Genomic DNA, 25,061 nt, shown 5'->3' on the forward strand with positions numbered 1-25,061 from the left:
AAGGGAAATCATTTCTAAAATTGGATTATTTGCATAAAATGGAGTCTATGGGAGACAGCCTTCCTGTATTTCGCAGCTTTCTGTATAGCAAATCCTATACCTATATATATATATATATATATATATATATATATATATATATATATATATATATATATATACCTATATATATATACCTATATATATATACCTATATATATATATATATATATATATATATATATATATATATATATATATATATATATATATATATACCTATATATATATATATATATATATATATATATATAAATATACATGCTGTGTATGTACCGTGTTAATTGAATGATACATCAATGACATAAGTTGGCTGCAGTGTTGGACTGGGGTGTCTGGGGCCCACCGGGGCAGGTGCCTGGGGGCCCCCAACTCCAATAGCAAATGCCACCAATCCACCCACCCCTGCCGCACAAACACATACCTTACATGCAATGCGATCGTGCATGCAGAGGGAGAACCGCAATTGTGTGCGTGCAGTGATGGGGGGCATACGGATACGGATGCCGATATGGATCGGCATCCATAGGATGCAGCTTCCAGATGAAGAAGCCGACTTTGTTCGGCGGGGGGCCCACTGGGTTTTTCCCGGTCCGACCCTGGTTGGCCATGCATATGTATCTGTTCAGCCCATAGGCCATCAGTTGCATACAAAAATGTATTGAAAAAATAGTATGTGATCCAAGTGCCTTAGATCCAAGCTAAAGAAGACTCCAGGTACTATGTAAAATCAACTGCAACATATTTGCAATAGGTCCTGTCATTCCCATGAAGTCACATGGAGAATAAGGCGTCATGGAAATACAGGGAAATGGAAATGCACTGGAGAACTTGATCATGTTCAATTCAAGATGTCTCTCAGTGGCTGGCAAAAATTGCCTATCCCCTTCTAAATTGCTTTTTTGTAAGAAACGTATTTTATGGGTGGGGTGGTGAAAAAACTGGAGTCTCAATAAATGTGTTCCCCTTGCAGGCACCTTGGTATATTTTGGTGTCATTTATAATCCCCCATGTTCAGTATTGTCAAGCCTTTTCCATGTAGTGAGCTGATGGGTTTTTTCACCCTAAGAATGTTTAATTTTTGCATGTAGTTTTACAAAGGAAAAAAATACAGCTACTGTATCCAACAATGCTGGTATATTCACCATAAAATGTTGTGTGGTGGTAATGCTGGCAGCTTTGACATACCACTAAAACATGTTTAAATACATAGAGATATATGTGCATTATACAGTATCTATGTCTAACGAATACATTGTAACTGCATATCGTTTGTGGCAATCAATAACAAGCCCTTGCTGATTTTTTTTCTCCACTGAGCTCAGCTAACAATGGGAGTGATTTAGCAATGTACAGAAGCTGAAAGCAAATGACTCAGCTTGGGGCAACTTTCCATTGCATTTATTTGCATACTGAATAAAACAAAGAAACACAATGACACCCCCCCCCCCATAACACAGAAAGCTCTTTAAACACAAACTAAAATCACATTATTGCATAATATTAATGGTAGTGACAGGTGTCTAGGTTTTGTATAACGCCCTCAGCTCATTAATAATGATTACATTCTCCATCCTAAAACAGTACTTCAGTTATTACTGTGAGGGTAACCACACGTTGGGCCAGATTCAATTCAGTGAGAAAAAGGTTTTTCACGTGAAAACTCATGGACAGGATTAATTTGAGATGCAATTCAATTTAGAAAACGTTATCTCACTGTTTATTGAAGTCTATGGAAAGAACTGGTACTGAATTTGGAGAAGAGTTTTCACGACATCAACCGTGAGATAACTTTTTCTCACTGAATTGAATTTAATATAATATCCATTTGGGCTATACTGCAAATTTATTTTGCGGTTTTAAAAAACTGTAATTATATTATATAATTATATTGTAATTATATTAGTAAGAATGTCACTAGTAATATTCCTGTGGCATATCAAGGAAGTTATTGGGGAACATATTTTGCAATGTTTGCACTTGGTCTTGAAACCCATGACAGATTTTTTTTCAAACAAGTAATCGTTACCTGCCCAGTGGTTGCTCTAGATCAAGTACATTTTGTAACCCTCAGATAATTAGTAGTATGCACAAAAATGTATTGACATAGGTCAGACAATGTTTATTGATCATTCTCTTCGAGTCTGTTTGTACCAAGTGCAGCCAGTGAGATAAGTGACAGTGTTATTAGCTTAGATGCACTCTTATGACCCCTTCATTCTTAAAAGCATTACAAGAGATTAAGCATTTGTTACCTGTGATATTTTCAGAAAACATTTCTCTGTTATCGGATTCATAATCATAGGGAGCTTTGCACCATAAAACTCACAACCATAGCCATATTGTGCATCTAGTATATGTATCTCAGATTTCATTTCGCCATCTGTTAAGCAGCAAAAAAAAGAGCTTTAATGTATTATTTAGTGTCAGTTTAGATCATTCTAAAAATACTCTGCTGAAACTCTCTGCGTTTATATGTTTTTACAAACAGTTTTTGCACCTTCTTTTAAATAAATTATTATAATAATGAGGGTCAGTAAATTCCATTTTGGCCAAGCTTTAACTGATCTGAGATATGGGTCTGCTCAGAGTAAATTTGCATGTAACTCAGGAATTATACTTTAAACACACTTGCTCAAACATACAGTAAACAAAAATCAGATGTAGAATAAAATAATTAAAAAGACAGAGTTGTATGTTATTGTGGAATAGTGTTTAGGATGTAATGAAATATTTTCAATATAAAAGAATATATTAAACCTAAGGTAATGAACCTTCTTGCACCTTTGTCATTGGGTATCAAAGTCTCCTCTAATGTATCAGCACATACTCCTGTTGCTCATTGGATTTCATAGGATTAAATAAAACATATATAAGACCCATGAGAGAAACAATATGAGGCTGCTTTTGGGCTACTTAGACTATGAACTTGGTCAAAAGGCTACATCTGACCTACTTAGTATAATTTCTGTGCTTGCATTATCAGCCAATGTTAACATATTTAAATATTGCTCCATACCTTCTTCTTTGAGATAAAACCTTGCAGTTCTCTTCCAATCAAAATCAGACACCTCACAGATTTTGCGGGAAGTAATGCTCTCCATGACATCACGAAAATAAAGTGCTTGCTAAAATAAAAACATATACAGTATAACACAGAGGTATTATTAAGAAAATACAATTCATCTCCAAAATACTGTATTTCCATATGTTAGGTTGATGAAGGAGGTATCATTTCATATGCAAATCCAAAAGCACACAAATGTAAAGCAAGAGAGGTCATATTAACTTTGTTGTAAAGATATATTAATACTCAGTACAGTGATCTCTATGGAATATTATGCAATTAATCACTGATCAATGCCCTTTCATAAGTATCCATGAGCACTAATTAGAGCCACACCTGAACAGCTCACTGTTCTCAAAATGATAACTTTCATATTATATGATATGATGTGAAACGTTAATGAAATAATAAAAGTGTAACATCCTGCCTGGAGTTGAATCAGGGACCTGGTGTTTCTGAGCTGTCTGTCCGCTCCTATTGCTTTCCTTGTCATTGCAAGTAGGCATGGCTTGTTTCACTTGTTGCCAATCTGACTACAGGTGATCTGTGTAAGCCATTAGTCTGGCTATAAAACCCCCTACTCTGCACTGACTCATAGCCCAATGTAGGTCTATTTCCTGATAGTTCCTGGGTGTGAGTCATGTCTGATTATCTGTTCCTGACCCTTGCCTGTTTTTGACCTTTGCTGTATCACTGCCTGAACCAACCCTTGCCTGTTTGTGGCGATTCTACTGGATCCCGACTCTGTACCATGTTATGATTGGTTTTGACCCTGGCCTGTTTAGCCTGACTACGCTCCTGGTTCCTGATCCTGTACTGATTGGTACTGACTTGGCCTGTTCCCTGATTACGATCTCTGTTCCTTGTCCTTCCTGTATACATTTCAGTTCCCTTGCCTGCCCAGAACTCGCCCCTTGGTCCTCTCACTTTAAGACCTGGCGCCGTCCGAGTAGCAGAGGGCTCCTCCCAAATCAAAGGTGGTTATTAGAGGCAAAAGCGTGAGCCGAGACCAGGACCTTGGGGTTTGTTCTGGGTTTTGCAATACCATATGTTACAGAAAGTCATCTTACAGTTCCTAAATATGATGTCATTCTTCATGAATTTCTAATGTTTGATTTTAGAGTAATGGGTATACTAACAACTTTTTTCTAAGCATGACATAGGGGTTATTTCTGAACACAAGTGCAGTGGACAAGGTGCAATTTCTGACCATTCATTGTTTTTTTTTACCAAAAATGCAGAGTTTCCACTGGGAAAATTGGTTGCCATGAGTTACTGTCCATGTGCAAATTTGCAAAGTATTTATAAATGACCAGTAAGTTTGGATATTAGAAGCTGGTGGAGGCTGTAATTCAAAAAATGAGGAGGAGGAGTGTGGGGATAGTGATGTTGGAAATGTATCTTTTGTGATGTGGTATCTTAGCATTGGCTGTACAAAATGACTAACCAGTGTGTGTTTGTGGGGGGGGGGGTTGTCTTTATATTTATTTCTATACTAAGCATTGCTTGTTAAAATAAGGATCTAGTAGTAGGTAAGGTTACATACCATTATTATATTTTCTAGCTTCATTCTCTCGCAAAGAGAAATTGTCTCTTCTGTATTTTTCCAGTGCCCTTTTGATGTGACACTGGACAATCTGGTGACCATTCCAGAATACTTCTTAAGGGCACGAGACAAAGCTTTGCGATCCTGTTTCATTTCAGTAATAGTGCTTTCGCAGTCCCATGTCCATAAGTAAAACAAGCCAAGAACGGCAACTTGGGTTGGGTACTGTTGTGAAAAAAAATGTAATCAAATGTATGCAAATAGAATGTTTTTTTAAAAACCTCTAGTTGTACATTCACACCTTTCAATAAACACCAAAGTTTGCATAGGTAGTCAATATATGTCAGTTATTATAAATAATTTAATTAAATTATATTAATGGCTAATCGGAGTGCTTGCCAGTATTCATACATAATCTTGACAGTAATCCCACCTATTGACTCACACTGTCTCGCAAACTGATTCTTGTGGTGAACCATTATCTTCAATCCTATCATATTAAAATGGATCCTGACATAGTCTGTGTTAAAATATTTATATATGAAACGTGTGTATTATAACAAATATTATAACTCTGTTGTAAAATATACAGATACTAAAAGTGAGCTTTTAATAGGTGCATTCCAGATCCTCCTTACATCCAGCCAAGTCATTGCAATGAATGTTGCTTTAAGAAAAAAAGTATTATAAACCTACATATTTTAAACTTAGGAACCATCAGATGTGTTGAAGTAAGGTATTGATCTGCACCATCTGGATGCTTGAAAAGGTCCCAACAGGGACCGAAATGTCGGGCATTGATACGATGTAAAATAAAATGATTGATTTTTAAAATTGGGAGTGCTGGTCTGAGAATAATTGGAGGATACATAATTACGGTGCACCCCTCCCTTTGCTGAAAGCTATTTGCATTGGAGTGCAGATACTCATTTGGAAGTGTATATATATATATATATATATATATATATATATATATATATATATATATATATATATATATATATATATATATATATATCTATATATATATATATATATATATATATATATATATATATATATATATATATATATCTATATATATATATATCTATATATATATATATCTATATATATATATATATATATATATATATATCTATATATATATCTATATATATATATATATATCTATATATATATATCTATATATATATATCTATATATATATATCTATCTATATATATATATCTATATATATATATATATATCTATATATATATATATCTATATATATATATATCTATATATATATCTATATCTATATCTATATCTATATCTATATCTATATATATATATATATAATCCTCCTCCAAAGAAGCCGCACGACTCAGGACTTATAATAAAGTGATGAATTTATTAAGACACACTAACGTTTCGGCTGCCACACCAGCCTTTGTCAAAGATGGAGTCGTGCGGCTTCTTTGGAGGAGGATTGTATGCAGTGCTGCGAGGCTTGCACCCAGGCCCTGAGTGAACATTTGTCGTGAGTGCTGGGATTTCTGGGGATTATATATATATATATATATATATATATATATATATATATATATATATATATATATATATACACACACACAATATATTGGACGTTGCTACATAGTACAGCATGATGGCGAGGCTTATTGTGTGCATACAACTTTCTTTCTCTTTACATTTACATGCATAAAAGTGTGGAATGAATGTTGCTGAAATTGGCTTCGATTAGGGATGTACCAAATCCAGGATTCGGTTTGTGATTCGGCCTTTTTCTGCAGGATTCGGATTTGGCGGAATCCAAATGCCTAGCCTTACCGAATCTGACTAAAATAAAATCATGTGACTTTCATCACACAAACAAGGAAGTTAAAAAAATTTTAATCATGTGCTGTGCGCATGCTTCTCTTACTCCCTTGTTTCCCTAATTTACATATGCAAATTAGGGTTCAGATTCAGTTCTCTATTCTGCTGAATCTTTCACAAAGGATTCAGAAATAAGCCAACTCCTAAAATAGTGGATTCAGTGCATCTTTAGCTTCAATTGAGAAAACTACATTTATACAAGCAGGCTTTGCAGTCATGTATGACAGATGTGCATTTAATGTCATTAATCCTTCCATTAGGAATCATATGAGGTACCTTCTCTGTCCATTCTTCAATAGTCATTCCTTGATTGATGTCATTGACCACTTGATAGATTTTGTCACTTAATGACATACGCAGTGTGCTCTGAAGCTTACTGAGCCATACTCCTACACCAGACCCAATGGCGATCTACAAGTGTACACAACATAATGGATATTTACCTTTCAGGATTACTTACAGCAATACATATGAACAAATTAAAAAGCTGGAAAACCAGCCACAAATCATCTTTCATATAAACAGAACACACAGAACTCTAAATAAATATTGATTAGGCAGGAGATACAAAGTGGAACAACAGCAGGAAATGACCATTTAAAATGTATGAGATGATAAGCCTGACTCTGCTGTCATTTAACAATCAATAGTTAATACGATCAGTTAGTAATTCTAAAAGTACATATAATATGAGCAACATTAAATATTTAAACATTAAAATGAACCATATAAACTAGATTTAAAATCTAAAATGGCTGTTGCAATAACGTAGCAGTGAACTGTAGGTCCTCCCTAATACCAGGAAGAAAAAATGAAGGAGCTTATGACTGTCAGGTCTAAAGTACATCATCCCATAATGCATTGTGGTAGTAGAATATAAGCAGAGTTGAACACAACTGAAAACTTGTATGTCATGTACCATGGAGCTATTTTGACATAATAGGTGTCTTCTATAGACATTCAAAATGAAAATATGTCACTAGAATGGTTTTGAAATTGTTTAAGTGAAACACATTTTAATAGAAGAAAAAAAAACTTACATTTTTTAAAATTAGTCAAGGAAAGCAATCTATTTAGGGCAATATACCTGTTCATTTAACGTAAGAGTTTCCCCCTCAGTTGCTGTTACAGCTAAGGCATTCATGAGCTTTTTAGGTTCTTTGTGTAGAACTGTTGGGTTTCTTTCATATGATACGCCTCCCTGTAGAAAAACCATTATAATTTTAGGGTAAAATAGAATTGTAAGTTCCTAAAATAAAGTACATAAAGCTTTGTAAAGGAGGAATTAACAGAAGGCAGATGGAGATGTTTTCAAAATGGCATCAGTTTGGTATGTGAGACCATAAAAGACAATAAAGGCTAAGCTAAGGGAGGATCATTGATGGAATGCAGATTGCAGATTGCATCTGATCATAATAATAGGCAGAGGGAATGCAAACAACATTTAGGGGCCGATTCACTAAGCTCGAGTGAAGGATTCGAATGAAAAAAATTCGAATTTCGAAGTATTTTTTGGGTACTTCGACCATTGAATTGGTTAAATTCGTTCGAATTCGAACTAAATCGAACGAATCGAACGAAAAATCGTTTGACTATTCGACCAGTCTAAGTACTTTCCCTTTAAAAAAAAACTTCGACCCCCTACTTCGGCAGATAAAACCTACCGAAGTCAATGTTAGCCTATGGGGAAGGTCCCCATAGGTTTGCTAACCTTTTTTTGATCGAAGGATTTTCCTTCGATCGTTGGATTAAAATCCAATCGAATCCAATCGAACGTTTAGTGCTAAATCCTTCGACTTCGATATTCGAAGTCGAAGGATTTCAATTCGAGGGTCGAATTTCGAAGTATTTTTAACTTCGAAATTCGACCCTTAATGAATCTGCCCCTTAAAGTAAACCTTTAGAAAGCTTGAGGTCAATATAGGATGACCTATATAAATTCCCTTTCCACATTAATTTGCACACATGCAATTTCTTGACCTTGGAAACCCAGCTGTTACATCACCATTTAAATTGAAATCCAGGGTTAAAATGTACTGACTTAGTCAAAGAATATTTAATTGTGGTTGTGCTAGTACTACAACATCCGGAGAAGACAGATTGAAAAACACATGATGTCTATTGCAATAGTCTACAATAGATGGGCAACAACAAATGTGATTATAGTAGAAAAGATAAGTTGGGTTGTAGCAAGAAATGAAAATGACATTTAATAACATTTCCATCATGATACTTCTGTGGAAACATATTACTTACAGATTTAAGAGATCTTTGAAAAATACTTTCAGTATCTGTGACAAGAGTTGTACTTCTTTGACCTACAGAAAGCCAGCCTTCATTTCCAGATCGAACACTCAAGAAATCAGGTATGGGACCTGAAAATTCAACCTGTTCCTCTTCAGTGTTTTCACTTTCCTCATCTTCCAGCTCCTCCACTTCAATAGATGAAACCCCACCAAAAAGTGACCTTAGTAAAAAGGTTTCATATTAATAAATTCATCAATTATTGTAAATACGTCTTGGTTAGAAACTGTTTTTGTTGTGCTTTTGACTGCTCTACTACTTCCTTGACTTTATCAGTCTAACTTTCTTCCCTCCTGTTCCTTTCTTAATTCTCTTACTGTCTTACTTTTTATGTTTAATAGCAAAACATTAAACAAAAGCATTACAATGTACAAAATAAAGTAAATTAACTGTATTTTAACCTCTTCGAATAATTGTTCATGAGGCAGGGTGATCATTGCAGTCCGTTTGGGGCGAAACTATGAAATAAACCTTATCCAACCCAAAACATTGCATTGCATTTTCCTGCATTCTAATAAATGTAAATTCAGCTGAACTTACAAGTACAATGTTGGTTCTTTATAAATTCTGGGCATGTGCAGGAAGCCTGACATTTATGACTAATAGTACATATTTCACTTCTTAGTTTGGCAGGATTTGGCCAGCTAAAAGCTGCACAAACCACTTTCTGTGACCTGAAAACCTGAAACCTGTTGCATGCTTTCATATTTTTATACAAAGCAAAAACCCTACAGCACTTATATTTTATTACAGTTCTTTGAAAATCATATTAATGACTTCCAGAAAAAAAGTATAATAGATATATATACAGAGATGCATTACATGCTGAACTGGATAAATAAAGTGGTGCAGATGGAAATGTAATTATATGAATACAATTTTAAGCAGCTGATATAAAGAGCTGCATCTGGAACAGTGAAAACTTTTTCCTATTTCTGCAATTCCTTGTCAGTATCAAAAAGTTACACTTCATATAAGGGCCACCGTGCTTTCATACTTCTCTAATAGACAATGGTGAGCGTATACCTAATTTCCTTTTCTTTTTCTCCTTACTCATATGAAGTTGTTACAAATTTAGCCTGTCTTATACTGCTACACATTTTCTTATGTCCTTCCTATAATCTGTTTACAAAGCGCTAGTGTGGGGAGCAGCCTAGAAGTACAAGGTGACATTGTCAGATGTAATTGGGGAGTCTGACTAGCTGGATTTGGGTGGTTAACAATTAAGTTATGCACTTATTATACATTTAGCAAGGGACAATTCATTTCCATATCTAGTACAGAGATACTATAAAACAATATGATTAAAGTTATTGTTTGTACAAAGCATAAATCCACATTTTGGCATATAAAAGCCTTCTACAGCCTTTAGGGTTACAGATTAGTTACTGTGCTCACTATGGAGCAGATTTATCAAAGTTCTAGATTGTGGGGTTTTTTTATTTGAGAAACGCGACGAGAGAGAAAAAACATGCAAATATTTTTTAAAGCTTAAATAGCTGCATATTTTTTTGAGAAAAAGCTAAAATAAAAATTCCCATTACAACAACAAGATGAGTAAAAGCTGCTGAGTTGCTATAGAAGTCAATAGGGATTGCCATTGAAGATTTCAAGAAACTTTATCTTTTTCCCAGTTTATTAAAATAATTGAGATTTTTACACTGGAACAATGCACTAACAACAAAATGCTGTCCAAGTATTTTTTTTAAATATGCTAGTGCTTCAGAATAAAAAACATGTCTGCATAAAAAACGCCAGAGTTTTGTTTTTTTTCAGCAACGATGTTCCCCCCCCTCAAATTCCAAAATTGATAAATCTATTATTGAGTTATTTTATAATAATCAAATTCGATAATACGTTACTGAAGGTTTTTAAGATTTCTTTCATAAAAGAAGTCAGCAAATACTCAAAAGCTTTCATTAATCAATAATTAAATTCAATTTAAGATAAGTTAATATTTCATGTACTCCTTTTTTTACCATTTTAATACATTGCCATGCATTCCAGTTAGTTGCAGTAGTTTGTATTTTTTGCACTAGTGACCTGCTCTGTTATTCATTAATATAACAAAAATGAAATTGTGTACTTATGTTATATCAAGCTACAGTTATAAGCATATTGATTTGCTCAGCTTTGTAAACAATTATGATTATTTTTCTTGCACGCATCATTGAAATTTAACCATCTGCATTTTTCGTGAACATATGGTACCTTAGATGATGCTGGAGATATTGGATATCACAGGGGCGGCTGAGCACAGAGATGAGAGCCAAATCTGACATGAAATAGAAACGTGAAAAAGTCTCTCTCATTCTGCCAAGGTAGGAGTTCAGCGAGCAAAAACAGATCTCGAGCTCTTGGTAGATATGTCTCAGAAGGACTTCCTTGGGAACATCTCCTGTGCAACAACACTACACATAAACACATAAGAGATTTAAAACTGGAGTATTTTTAGTGCAATTCTTATTTTGCTATGTACAGATCTATTTATCACTGGACTCAATTATCTTCTTTATTTAGATTCATATATACTACTGGTATATATGAATCTACTGTAAATAAAATCTAAATACAGGCAAATAATTACTTGGTCCTTCTTCACTGCATGCTAGTCAATACTAATAGATGTCCAACTGAACATCGGCCACTGTTAGTGCTGAATCATCAGATACAAGTAGAATTCTATTGTTTCTACCAGTATATCTGACGCTTCAGCTCTACACATGTGTATTGAAACTAACAATCTTTCCTGGAAAGATCTTTTCCAGGAAAGTTCGTAACATCTATGGCCTCCTTAACTGAAAGTCATATTGACTAAGCATAGTGATAATTCTAGATAGCCAAAAAAGCCTAATCATATCTCTTGTTAGTAAAATGGAGTTAGCCTAATGATATATTCATTTACACAGGAAATTAGTAGTTCTAGTTATAGCAAAAATGTGCTAACCTGGTAATATATTCAGCTACAGAAAATCAACTGCATGCCATTTCTAGCTAGACACGGGCTTATTTAGCATGTTGTAGTCTCTAGCTATAACCTTTCTAAGACCTCTAGCTAGGGCGAGACTGGATAATCATGGTCATGTCTGTAGAGAAGGCCAAATTCAGAAAGCATTTTGATATCTCTGTATTGACTTTATAATTTATTTGGTATAAATATGTGCACTATCCAAAAAATGTTTACTGAATATAATGAAAGTTCCAAGTTACCTGTAAGACATTTTTTATCTTGTATGCGGAACGCATCATAAGAGTCCAACTTCTGTCAACCTTTGCAAATTTTCTTGCCTCAATAGGGAGTTCCTAATAATTGAGGATGAAAATAACCATAATAATTTAGGTATCAGTATAAAGTGATGCACAGGAAATATTTACACTGTAATACATTTTAGAAATATACAGGTGCATAATGAATTACACCATTTGTTGAGGTATTGAAATATATGGGAAATTTATAGTTTATAGTTGCTTGGCAACTTGTTCAGCTCTGTGTCACTAAAATGCATTATCCATTAACTGATGTATTAAAATCAATAATTTATTGCCCAATGAATGCAGTGAAGAAATGATAGCATAGTAGGCTTTAAAAGGAATATAAGTGTTGCACCATCATGAACAATTCTGCATTTTTAAGTGTTCTGTCTGCAGTACTGCCTTGTTACTACTCATGTATAAGAGAACCATCTATGGAGATCCAGCATAGATATGGATTGCTTTGAAGTGATTGTCAGTGTACAGAATCTATTGTGAAGTAGATAGTTGAATGGAACACACAAAATACCTATAAGGGGCGTTTTGGGGAGATTTGGTCGCCTGGTGACTAATCGCCTCGTTTTTGCGGCCACCAATCTCCCCAAACGCCTTCACTCACTCTGCGAATGCAAAAACACCGGCGCTAATCACACGCTAATCATCCTCTTCAGACTGAAGCAAAATATGATACTAAGGACAACTGTTGCCTCTGTTTTTTGGAACAGCACTAAAAATGTAAATGCTTTACCCCTGCTCCTTTATTTTATGTAGGGGCAGCAAGAAAAAAAACATTGTTAAAAGTGAAACCTCTATATGCTTTGAAGAGAAAAAAATGAAGAACCTTAATTATTGCAGAATTATTAAATATCTCCTCAAGATGCTGCCATAGCTCTTGTACTTCTATCCATAGGTCAAGCACATCATGCACTCGCTTCAACTTCTCCGCCCATATCATTGCTTCTTCTCTTAGCGGGTCAATTTCCTTTGATTCTAGCATCTGGGCAAGAAGCACATGAGCATCTTCTAGTTCCTCAAGCAAAAGGAGAGAATCCTCTTTCACCAAGGATATAGGCCCCCTGTTTTTGTATGGCTTAAAGCTAAGCACCTGTAAAAAATGAACAATATTAAATTAACACCCAGGGTTATGGAAGAAAATGATGGCTTTGTGTGGGAATTAATCTTTTTTTGTACTGGAACATGTTGAATTCCACTGCACTGGTTGCTTGTAACTAGCAAGACACAAATTTGCGGCGAATTTCCATGTTAAACCACAAAAAAAGCAAATAAATCTGCCAAACTGCGGCGGCAATTCACGGCCAGAAAATCCGATGCATCAAAAAAAATTGCTGCGTGCCGAAATTGTTGCGTGCAAGAAAGTTTGTGCACATAAAAACTGTTGTGTGTCAAAATTATTCAGATGCCCATTGACTTTAATGAATTGGGAGCAAATAGTCGTATGTATAAAAATTGTCGGTTGCATCAAAATTGACACGTGTCAAAATTATTTTGATGCCCATTGACTTCAATGTGTTTCACAAATTTTTCACTGTATCGCGAATTTCACTGTAACATTTTGGCATCACTACTTGTAACTATATGCAAACAAGCAAGGAGTATTTTCAGCTCTTTTCAAATGATAATAGAAAAGATTTATATAATATTTGTTCTCTAATAAGGTCGTTTTACATTAGGAAATATAATATTAATATGTACACCATTTATTGAAACAGTTTTTTAGTAAAAACAACATCTAGAATTTAAGATATTTATTCTGTATTTATTTATTCTGTATTCTATTGTGACTATAACATGTTTTATTACATACCTGTTCAGTCCATTCTTCTTCTACTTTTCTCATTTTAATTTCAAGATCCATTTCTTTCTTTGCAGCCTTTGCTATAGAAATTAACTGGTCCTTGAGTCTGCAGTAAAGTAGCAATACATTTAGGCGATGCTTTGGTGTATTCTTTAAAAGCGACTTTAGCTTTATTTTCAAGGTAGTGAATTACATTAAAAGGGTTAGCAATATTTATACACTTAACAATTGCAGATAATTTCAATAGAGCTCCTAATCATAACTATCAGTTTAAGTGGGTCTGTTGCATTTTATCCCATGAAACGGAAACTTACTTCAGTAGTCCGATGTCCAGAAGATGAGAAACTTTGAAGACATTGGCTTCAAGAGGAAAAGAACTTCCAGTTATAGACATTACTTGCAACCAGTGACGATTCCGAATTTCCTTACAAAACAATGGTCATTGTATATGAGTAATGTGTGTGTCAACCATACCATTTATCAAACAAAAATATCTTTGTACTGAACAGTACATATACCTGTACATAGTCTACAACCCAATATGTTTGTATTCTATCTTTCTTTTCTATATATATATAAAATATATTTAAATACCTTGGATTTCAGTTCATGTAGAAGTGGGAATATGTCCTCATAGAATTTTATTGCTCGTGCCATTTCAGTGTATGCATCCCAGTCCTTCAGTTTTTCATTCCAAATCAAGCACTCTGAACAGTACTGCTCAATCTTCCAAGGTACAAAAAGTAGTTATTGAGAAGTTTATAATTTTCTGTGTTTCTAAAGCCTGAAGGTGTTTAATGTGCAGTTTACAAAGGAACATTGGAGTCACAGATTCAAAGACATTTGCACAACTCACTAATTATGTATCTTTTGTTACAAGCTGTGAGCAACTTAAATTTCTTTTTATTTAAAAAAAAATGTAAATTACAGTATAAAAAAATAATCATACCTCTTGATTACAAAGGGTGAGGTCTACCTCTCCCCATAGAGTATTCCGAAATCTTTGGTCAAAGGAAATGAATTTTTGAAAGAGGATGTAAAGAGTTCCCAGGAGCTGTAGGTCCTAAAATTACAATTAACACAAAATTTATAAATAATTTTTATATTAATCTGTATTTTCTTTGTCAGTGTACAGATGAAAACATATTAATGGAAAATAAGAATGTATTGTTTATACTCATTATTTAAAATTTTAAGTAATTAAAGTGCTTAACATATTTATGCTCTGGGTCTGAGGGAACCAAAGCGATAAAAGGGCATATTTACTAAAGAGTGAAAGTGAAAATTTTGAGTAGTTGCAAAAATAAAGATTTACTAAGTGAAGACTTTTTGGAGAACTAATTTCGCAGGGGTGAAAATTCTCTTTTCATTTTCTTATGTATTGGCATAAATTCACATCTAATATAATGGTGAAATTTTACAGAGAAAATTCACCACATTTGTCTTAAAAAAAAGTGTAGTTTCGACTTTTAGTAAATATATGATGTGGTGTGACCTGCTGAACTCAGGTAAACTTTTGTAGTTAGATGTTAGAAGTCAGATGCGGAGAAAATTTACATTTTAGTAAATGTGCCCCATAGAATCTGGAACGGACATGTTTTAGGGTTATTTACACAAATCCATGTTTATCTCATATTTTATTAAAAAAAATACAACCAAACGCCCTTGCCCGATTTTAGATTATTTATTAATAAAAAAAACTTGATTCAATCAGAACACTCAATAAAATATAGTGAAAACCTGAATTTTTCAGGCTTTTTTCATGAATCACTCAAATTTTTAGAGTTTTGGCCTGAAAACCCCAAAAAAGTAGGATTTTGTGGGCTAAACCCAGCACAGACCACAAAAACATCAAATTGAGATAGGTACCTCCTGTCTGAGATGCTGGATTTTAGGATTCTGGCTTTTTCCAGCATCAGAGTATAATAAATCTCAAAAACTTCAAGGGTTTTTTTCCATGAAAAATTTGAGTTTTTGCCCCAAAAGGCCCAACCAGAAAAATTCGAAGTTTAGTTAATAACCCCCTTAAACTTTGGATCTGGAGGTGTCAGAATCAAAACCCCTACATCTGAACTCCTTGTCAATCCATTTACGTCTTTTATTACATACTGCCCTTTATGCATAACAATCAGTTGGTGAGTTCCATTTATTAAAGGCAATTTTTTTGTGGTATTAGAGTTTTTTGACACCTCATTTTCTCTAAAACCACAAATGCCATGAAAGTTATTAAAATATCTGAATATAAAAAGTACAAATGAAAAAAAGTCCTGAATAATCCATAAAAAATATTAGTATTTCTAAAAGTCTAACGGGCGAATGTAATAAATGTCGCAAAGAGCAATGCGATATGCACCAATAAGAATAAAAATCCACATCTCGCAAGTTAATATTGTTTCTTAAACTGTTATTGCATTGAGAATTTTAATTGTGCATTCTTAAGAAGTGCTTGAAGGTGTCATAATCTTTTGAAGCAAACATAATGATTTTTTCAGGAAGAACTTTTATTACATTGGCGCAAAATATAAAATTCGCAAACTTGGGAAGTGGTCACCAAACTGTTTCCGGGTCCTTAAAAGCGATTTTAAATTCACACAAAGGAAAATTTGTTCGCAAAGAGGCATAACTTTTTGCATTGCAAATATTTTTTCCGTTACAGACTTTTATTATATTCCCCTGATAAACTAAAGTCAAAATGACTAAAAAAATGTTCAAAAGGATCAGTGCAGTTTTAGAGAGATTAAAAAAACACACATTTTTAGACAAAAATATGATTTGTGAAAAAAATCCAAATGTTGGTAAATAAACCCCCTAATGTCACTAATCACAAATAAATTGTAAAATTATAGAGCTGTGAAGAATGGTAGCAAAAAGCACCACAGGGGTTATGTAATAAAAGACAGTAACCCATAGCAACCAATTAGCAGGTAGAATTTACTGGTCATTTGTTTAAAAGCAAACATATTATTGGTTTCTTTGGGTACTGCCCCTGGACAAACTTATTGCCTTTATTACATATGGGGGTAAATGTTATAAACTAATGTGGCTACATTAGACTGAGAACAAATTCTTGCATTCCAAAGGACCATTAAAGGAAAGTACGTATTATTTTATAACCAGATGTGGGAGTAATGCTAACATCATTACACATATAGATATACCTTTCCTGTCCTGTCCAATTCTGGGAATTGCTTTGGAACAATATTAAAAAGCTTTTGCACTGAGTTCAGTGTATTCCTCTTGGCATGGTATTCCTGGTATCTGAAAAGAGAGTCATACTGTTTAGCTTTGCAATGTTGTTGTATAGCACAATAAATAATGCACACACCTGAAAATAAAATTGCGTTTTTTTCAATTTATAGTCAATGAAAGCAGAAAGTTGATGATGAGTGTTTTACTAAAGGGTCAGTAGAGAAAAGTTTTTTTAACATGTCTTCAGATGATCCTAGCCTTGGGGGGCTTTGGGGTGGGGATCAGAGGGATGTCAGTGGGTGAGCATTCCGAACAATCTTGATAATCCTAAAGTCTCCCCCGTGAACAGCATTTAAACAAGGGTTCTCATTCTCACACATAAAGCTTCACTCAATTAAATTACTTCATGTAAGGTTACAGTGGGCAGTCAAGTTTTACTAGCATACAGTTGGCTTCCATTGCCATACAGAATCCATCAACACCTACTTACTTCTCTTTAAAATTATGCAGCCGAGCTACAGCTTCTTCAGGCTTCACACCTGGGGCCGCGGGCCCTTGTGTATCAAAACTGTTTCGAAACTGAATGACTTCCACCATAAAGCTCTGTAAGGAAATATACATTTTTGTGAGGATATCAATATAAAGGTGTCTATTTATCAAAATCTGAATGTTAAAATCTTGAAAAATTTACTAAAATCTGATTTTATGTCATATTTTATTTTAAAAAACCACAACCAAATTACCATGCTTGATATGGCCTTATTTATTAATAAAATATCCCAGCTTAATTGGATAGTGGAAAAACTCGATAAAATTGAGCGAAAACTTGAAATTGTTCAGACTTTTTTCCCAAATCACTTTTTTTGCCAGAAAACTCTAAAAAGTCAGATTTTCATGCTTAAACCCAGTGCAGACCACAACAACTTCAAATTGAGATAGGTGCCTCTCCCATTGACTTATAAAGGACCTCGACAGGTCTGAGATGCCGGAGTTTTTGGTTCTGGCATTTTTCAGCATCAGAGTAAAATTTTTAGTTTTTTACTAGATTTATTAGAGTTTTTGCCCCAAAAAGCCCGACCAGAAAAATTTAAGGTTTAGTAAATAACCCCCTTAAAGTCCAAACCTTAATGCATCTGATTTTCTTGTAGAAAGTAGTGAATATTTACTTGAGCTAAAGATGTCATACTACAGTTTATAATATCATGGAATGTCTAATGTTTCTAATACTGGTGAATTAGGATCTTAAAATTTTTATGAAGACGAGTTTCCAAGGTTATTTTTTGAGTCGAAAATCGACAGTATTTTTCAAATTTAAAAATAAACTTACATTTTTTGAATTTAAATAAGAAACTAAAATTTTTCGAGATTTATTATACCCTGACCCTTGAAATAGCTTTAATCCGAAAATACACCATCTAAAACCTGTCAAGGTCATGTAGAAGTCAATGGCAGAGGTCCCTTGAACCATTTGAAGATGTTAATAGCTTCATGATGTCCAAGTTTTTTTCTGAGGGTTTTGATCAATTCAAGTTTTTTCCATTCAAGTTTTTTCATAAATTAGATACCAATCGAGTTCAGTGAGTTCATTCAAGTTCATTCGAGGTTTAAAAAAGCTCACATAACTAACATTTAACCTCTGATAAATAAGCCCAATCGTTCTGGCATGTTTTTAACAAAATTGACGAAAATAAACAGGTCACAATAACCCTTCACTAGTTTCCATATCCTAGCTTAATGCAACAGTAACATCTTTGATCTTATAATATGAAGGACCTCTTTATACAGATAATACAAGCACCGCGACAGCAACTGTCTTTAAATTTTCAAGATATGTGTACATTTCAAACGTAAACATATTTTTACCTTAACTTGTTTGTCAAGTTCTTGTTTAAATACATCTTGCTTTTCCTTTAGCAAATTTTCCTTAACCTACGCAAAAAAATAGATAGACAAATTATATAAACAATGACTATGTTTATATATAATTGCTATAGAATTAATACATACAGTTTCCCTGTGAAGTCAAACACCGTACTGCTGTGTTTATGTTTCTTAAAGGGGAACTCCACACAAACATAACTTAAGCTTTTTGAAAAGTAAACATAATTTCAAGCAACTTTGCAATATAAATCAATTAAAAAAATATGCAGACTTTCCGTGATTTTTAATGGCTTAGTACAGTTCCCTAAGCCTAGCCCCCTGTTCTCCTGCTGATCTTTCGGACTACTTTGCTGAGCTGGCTGACTACTGTTACTTTATATCAACAACCAGCTGTCCTTAGCCTGCATCCTCCAAACCCCACAATTCCCTGCACATGTGATTTCAATATGGAAAGAAACATCACAGTGCAATACATTGTGGGTTATGTAGTTCCTGCATGCTGTCTGTAAGCTGTGGAGAAGTTTTTACAATTTGTAACATCAGTGTTTAGTCCCTCCTTCCCTGCCAGGATTTCAAATGATTCAGAAAAAAAAGCTGGATTTCAGCTGGCATTTCAATGGCATTTATTCATACTTTTTGAAGAAACAGGTAACTGTGATGGATATATTAGGGGTTTCTCTGTTATACAAGCCTCTATATCAAATTTTGGTTTGTAAACCGGAGTTTCCCTTTAAACTTCTTCTGAGTGTCAAGAATTCATCTTAGAATTAATGTACTGAACCTTGGTTTTACTACTATTTTATTTTTGTTGGAGTAAATTTCATTTTATTAAAAAAAAATACAGAACGAGGACCCATATTTTAATACTTACTTATAGATCAAGAAGCCTTGTGTTAGATAGACACATGTTGACTTAAACTGAATCCATTTTTGTGGTTCAAATGTCACCAGTAAAACTGTAATAGCCCAAAATTATTTATAATAGGTATTAATCTAGATGTTACTTACAACATAAGTTAGATTCATTAACTCAGTCCATTTATTTCTAAGGTTTGTTACATCAGTGATTTCTTCTCTTGGTATCCGTAGCTTGTATGTCCTAGATATTTTGAGATGAACCATATATTTTTTACCAATTGCAGTTATCTATTATGTATATTGTTTCACACAGAATGCCAAAAATGTAATCAGGATAAATGAATAAATGAATAAATATCTATGATGGAAACATTGGAATGTCATTATATTGCATGAATATGTATACATAGAATGTTTACTTGAACATTGTGCTAATTTCAGATATTAAGGACTATGACCCACAGTCTAATTACTATGGATTACCGGAAAAGGGGAAATATACCCCCTTTTTGACATAATCTCAAATTTTTCATTTTTGTAAATTTTTTTTTTCAGTTCAAGCCCCTTGGAGGGCCAGCCTTTGGTCAGGGCCCCCTTAGCCCATAAGAAGCTTACAGATATAGATTTTTTTAGTGTATCAGTCTTACTTCCTAACTGACCTCCAAGATGGACTATCGAGTGTATCCAAGAGAGCAAATAGGTTTTCTCCCTACATATCACCTAAACTGGCCTTTAGTCTGCTCCCCCCCCCAGGCCAGGAGCCACCCCCACATTTTGGAAATCAATGCTTTAAGATATGTGTCATCTAAGAGCCTTTGCACCTATAGTTCACTGGCTGCACACATCTAAAATGGCATAGGCCTAGTGAAGTATGATACAAGTAGTTGTCCAGTAAAATATGAATTTAAAGACAAAAATTGCTCAGCAGACTTACTCAAGCTTCTCATACATAATTTCTATAGGTTGATATAAATCATCAATTATATTTTCCATATCCTGCAGGTCTTCTAAAAGGGTCAGGCAAGAATTTAATTCTTCCAGGCTTTGTACTGGCTCTGTAAGTTGCTTCCACACTGTCTCCCGATATTGTACAACGCTCTGCAGATTTTGCTGTAAGCACGGTACACAAAAAAGAATCCAATTAAGGTGCAGAAGGGAGGGTAATATAAGAAAACATTTAAGTAGGTTAATAGCAACAATCAAAGTTGCAGCAAAATGTTAATCAAAGTGAGCAAAACTGAAGCAAATGAAATTCACATTATTCCCAAGAGACTAAAAAAACACAAATATTGTAAAAATTGTGTAAAAAATGTCTTGAATGCTGAAGATACACTTTCATTTGACTTAAATGGCAACTTGACAATTTGAATATTTAATTTTTTTTTACCATTAATACATTTTTATATGTTCCCTCAAAAAGTCATATCAAGGAGCTTATGCTTGTATTTTTCAGATGTTGCTCAATACTGCAGCCACATTAGCTGAGGAGACCAGAACAAAAATACACTCAAATGACACAAATATAAATTTAAATGCAATTCATTTTTGGGTCATCTGTTCCACCATAGTCATAAGAGGAGCTTAAAGCTTGGCTATGGCCGGTAAATACACTAGTGAGTCTGGGGAACCACTTTGTTGGTGTTCTGTATATTGCTCAGTGTTTTGGTTTCATGAAGGTGAGAGAAAGTGTCAGCCTAAAGTTGAAGCACAAATTATTATTCCTAATGTACGTCTTGATGCAAAGCAGGAAGAACTGTTGAGGTCTTATGGTTTTATTGATGAATGTAGCAGTATTTCTAAACTGTTTATGTTCAGTGATCTAATAAAATCATGTTTGGGAAGAGGGAATAGCATGGCAAAAACAATGTCAATATTCCTTACCTTAGCATGCTGATGTAAAATGGCTGCATAATGAGATTTCCAGCTTCCTGTTAATCCTTTAAATGTTTCTTTAATTAGTGAGTAGTTGAGGCAGATGCAGCCTAATTCTAGAACCTGATTGGTTGAAAAAGCAATAATAGCATGCATGTTAATAATACGATCAGCACTTCTTCAAATACAGGGTAAATAAACGTTATCCTATTAGTGCTGCTTAAACAAAACACACAACTACAAATCTAGCATAATATATCATTATCAATAGTTTAAAATGCTGGACGTAACATCTTGCAGGCTCAGACTGGCAATCTGTGGGTTCTGGCAAATGCCTAGGGCTGCTGTATGGTTCCATAGAAAGTTACCATTTAGTGGGCTGGTAGGGGGCTGTTTGGGCTGGTAGGAGGCTGTTTGGGCATCTGTGTACTTGGAATGGCAGGGCCTATTTTGACTCCGAGTCCAGGCCTGACATCTATGTTGTATTCTTAAAGCAACATTGCTTAATAAAACTTCCGCTTGCTCTCCAGGGACAGAGACCCTTTATGCAAGAGAAGAGAGCATGAGCTTTTCCTGTGTCTAATACAAAATTATATCTTTTCTTTATTATACCAAAGGCATTATTATTATACCAAGCAAATTTCTTCTTGTATTATCAAAAATAGTTTCATGTGCCCAAGTTTTAGGCAAGGTTTATGACCCCATAAAGAAAAAAATGTTTATACACTGTATATGCCTACTAGTTGACTTTACTTGTTTCGGTATATGTGTTTTTGCAGCTGCTTGCAGATTCTACTACCATATATATATATATATATATGAAGGCTTGAGCACACACTTAGAAAAAGCTTACACCTGGGTGCAAAACAAGACAGCTTGTATAGTAATAGAATGCTGATGCACACCAGGATTTTTCTTTTAAAAATTTACTTTCTTTATTTAATCGACGTTTCGGTCCATGTCTGGGACTTGATAAAGGTCCCAGACGTGGACCGAAACGTCGATTAAATAAAGAAAGTAAATTTCTGGTGTGCATCAGCAATATATATATATATATATATATATATATATATATTATATATATATATATATATATATATATATATATATATATATATATATATATATATATATATATATATATATATATATATATATATATATATATATATATATATATATATATATATATATATATATATATATATATATATATATATATATATATATATAGTGTCTTATGAAGGATCAGCACACACTGTTCTGTAGTGAAGTAATAGTGTTTATTTTCAAACAAAACACATTTTGTTTGAAAATAAACACTATTACTTCACTACAGAACAGTGTGTGCTGATCCTTCATAAGACTATATACGATTTATTGATCGTGCACCACTGGCAACATCTGTCTTAGTGCTGGTACTGTGGGACTGCATATATATATGCAGTCAGGGAACGAAGGCTTCTGTGCGGATCCAAAACGTTGGATCACCAATAAATCTCCACTTTCATTTGAATTATTGACTTGATGTATTTCCTTGGAGTGCTGTCAATCCCTGCATTTTGTCTACATACTTCTCAGACTAGCACCCAGGTTTCTGCATACTAATGGTTGTGCATTCCATTCTGTTTGAATATGAATATTATATATATATATATATATATATAATATATTCTGGTTTGATGAGTAGCTTTACCAACAACATTTACTGAAACATAGTTATTCAAAAATATAAGATTGTAAGGCAATGCTGAGTGTGTTGTTGGTTACTTCAATTGAAGAGGACACTCGCACACCCGTTTTGCAGATATTCAGGAGGATACGGCAACCTCCCAGTGAACTGTATAGAAATTAACCACACTAGCACACAAGACCTGTGTCTGCAGGGCAAGCCCTTGCAAGAGTTTTACTGCAGTGGCGCAACGTTTCGGGGCTTGACTAAGGGGTGGAGCCCCGAAACGTTGCACCACCGCAGTAAAACTCTTGCAAGGGCTTGCGCTGCAGACACAAGTCGCATGTGTTGTTGGTTACCCCATTTGTGATTTCCCTGGCATCTGAAATTTCAAAATATTGGCTGGTACGCCACAGAATGTTGCCGCTGCAACCCTTCCAATGAGAACTTCCTGATGTAAGTCAGGAATGGCCTCCAAAAAGTAATTCAGAAATCCTACATGTAAGGCAAATGTACTAATGTTAAAATACTACAAGACATAGCAATAAAATTATGCATATTTCACAGGCCTAATTTCTCCAAAATGTATTAGAGAAAAATCCCCCTAGGTATTAAAGTTGTCATGTCGGTAGATGCTCCTTTCTCAAGTATAAATATTTACCTCTGGATATTCTTTAATTACTTGTTCAAGGTCTAAAAAGCGTTGTACTTCCTTGTGAACAATGTGGAGCCCAGGGTCATTCTCCAAGAACTCTTTGCTTTGTTTGTACATATCGTCCGCCCATAAAAAGTTATAAGTGCTCAGATTAAACACTTGCTTCTGAACAGCGGGTTTTACATCTGCGAAATATTAAGATGCTAAGCCAGGTTACATTTTTTTTTGAAAAACAATTCGCTCATAAATTTCAGCTTTTAAAACACATTTCAAACAAAAACTAAATATTAACATTTAAATATTTAAATTGCTGCACAGTGACTTTTTCTATATGGTGAGACTGTTTGTTTGTGAAACAACTTAATATAAAATATAAACTTGAGCATGAAAGGATTACGGGTTGAAACTTTGTCCTTGTAAAACAGGAATAAATAGGCAAACCATGAAAGTGCGGGGGGGGTTTAATCAGAACATGATGACATTTTAATGGAAGAATTTAACAGACAGAAGCTGATCAGAGTGTAATCCAGCCTCCACAGTGAAACGACAGACTACTCTGTGCTGTTTTTTCATATTGGCAACTTTATAATGACATGGCACAATCACTGCTACAGTATGTATCTATTAAAGCACTGACTTGTGAAAGCATTCTAAAACTTTGGATGAAGGAAAATAATGCACAAGATTTGCTTATAATAAAAGGTACATAACAAAGTGTGATAATAAGAGCTCTGAATATAGAAAATAACCTCCCTGTCCAAGACTTGTATATATAAACTGCAGAAACTCTATGGGGCAGATTTATCAAGAATAAAGTTTGCATTTTTTCAATGTGTAATAAAACACAAATGCAAATAATTGCACAAATATTTTCTGACAGTTTGAACAGTCGGGATTTATTTAAGAATACTGTCTAAAAACTTTGAAGCTTTTTAGCCTCATTGAAAATAAATGGAATAATGCCAGCTTGAAACTTTTTTCCACAATAAAAAAACTCAACTCGGGTTCAAGGTTGCCCATAACAAAGCA

At 34.1% G+C, this 25,061-nt stretch overlaps 1 protein-coding gene across 1 annotated transcript in view; it reads right to left on the reverse strand.

The window, feature by feature from the left end:
* The window catches only part of LOC108704151 (dynein heavy chain 5, axonemal), a 132,351-nt gene that overhangs the window by 65,056 nt on the left and 42,234 nt on the right, over positions 1 to 25,061 (reverse strand). Inside the window, exons 25-44 of the mRNA XM_018240559.2 lie at positions 24,039 to 24,217; positions 21,715 to 21,828; positions 20,768 to 20,943; positions 19,984 to 20,074; positions 18,958 to 19,023; positions 17,585 to 17,697; positions 17,064 to 17,163; positions 14,855 to 14,968; positions 14,500 to 14,631; positions 14,220 to 14,329; positions 13,915 to 14,011; positions 12,931 to 13,194; positions 12,048 to 12,140; positions 11,049 to 11,248; positions 8,790 to 9,000; positions 7,621 to 7,734; positions 6,810 to 6,944; positions 4,653 to 4,877; positions 3,059 to 3,167; positions 2,295 to 2,422 (exon numbers count right to left, since the gene is read on the reverse strand). Of these exons, the coding sequence (XP_018096048.2) occupies positions 2,295 to 2,422; positions 3,059 to 3,167; positions 4,653 to 4,877; positions 6,810 to 6,944; positions 7,621 to 7,734; positions 8,790 to 9,000; positions 11,049 to 11,248; positions 12,048 to 12,140; positions 12,931 to 13,194; positions 13,915 to 14,011; positions 14,220 to 14,329; positions 14,500 to 14,631; positions 14,855 to 14,968; positions 17,064 to 17,163; positions 17,585 to 17,697; positions 18,958 to 19,023; positions 19,984 to 20,074; positions 20,768 to 20,943; positions 21,715 to 21,828; positions 24,039 to 24,217 (2,771 nt within the window). The remainder of the gene's footprint in view (positions 1 to 2,294; positions 2,423 to 3,058; positions 3,168 to 4,652; positions 4,878 to 6,809; positions 6,945 to 7,620; positions 7,735 to 8,789; positions 9,001 to 11,048; positions 11,249 to 12,047; positions 12,141 to 12,930; positions 13,195 to 13,914; positions 14,012 to 14,219; positions 14,330 to 14,499; positions 14,632 to 14,854; positions 14,969 to 17,063; positions 17,164 to 17,584; positions 17,698 to 18,957; positions 19,024 to 19,983; positions 20,075 to 20,767; positions 20,944 to 21,714; positions 21,829 to 24,038; positions 24,218 to 25,061) is intronic.

Source organism: Xenopus laevis, chromosome 5L, assembly GCF_017654675.1.
Source record: "Xenopus laevis strain J_2021 chromosome 5L, Xenopus_laevis_v10.1, whole genome shotgun sequence".
Classification (NCBI taxonomy): domain Eukaryota; kingdom Metazoa; phylum Chordata; class Amphibia; order Anura; family Pipidae; genus Xenopus; species Xenopus laevis.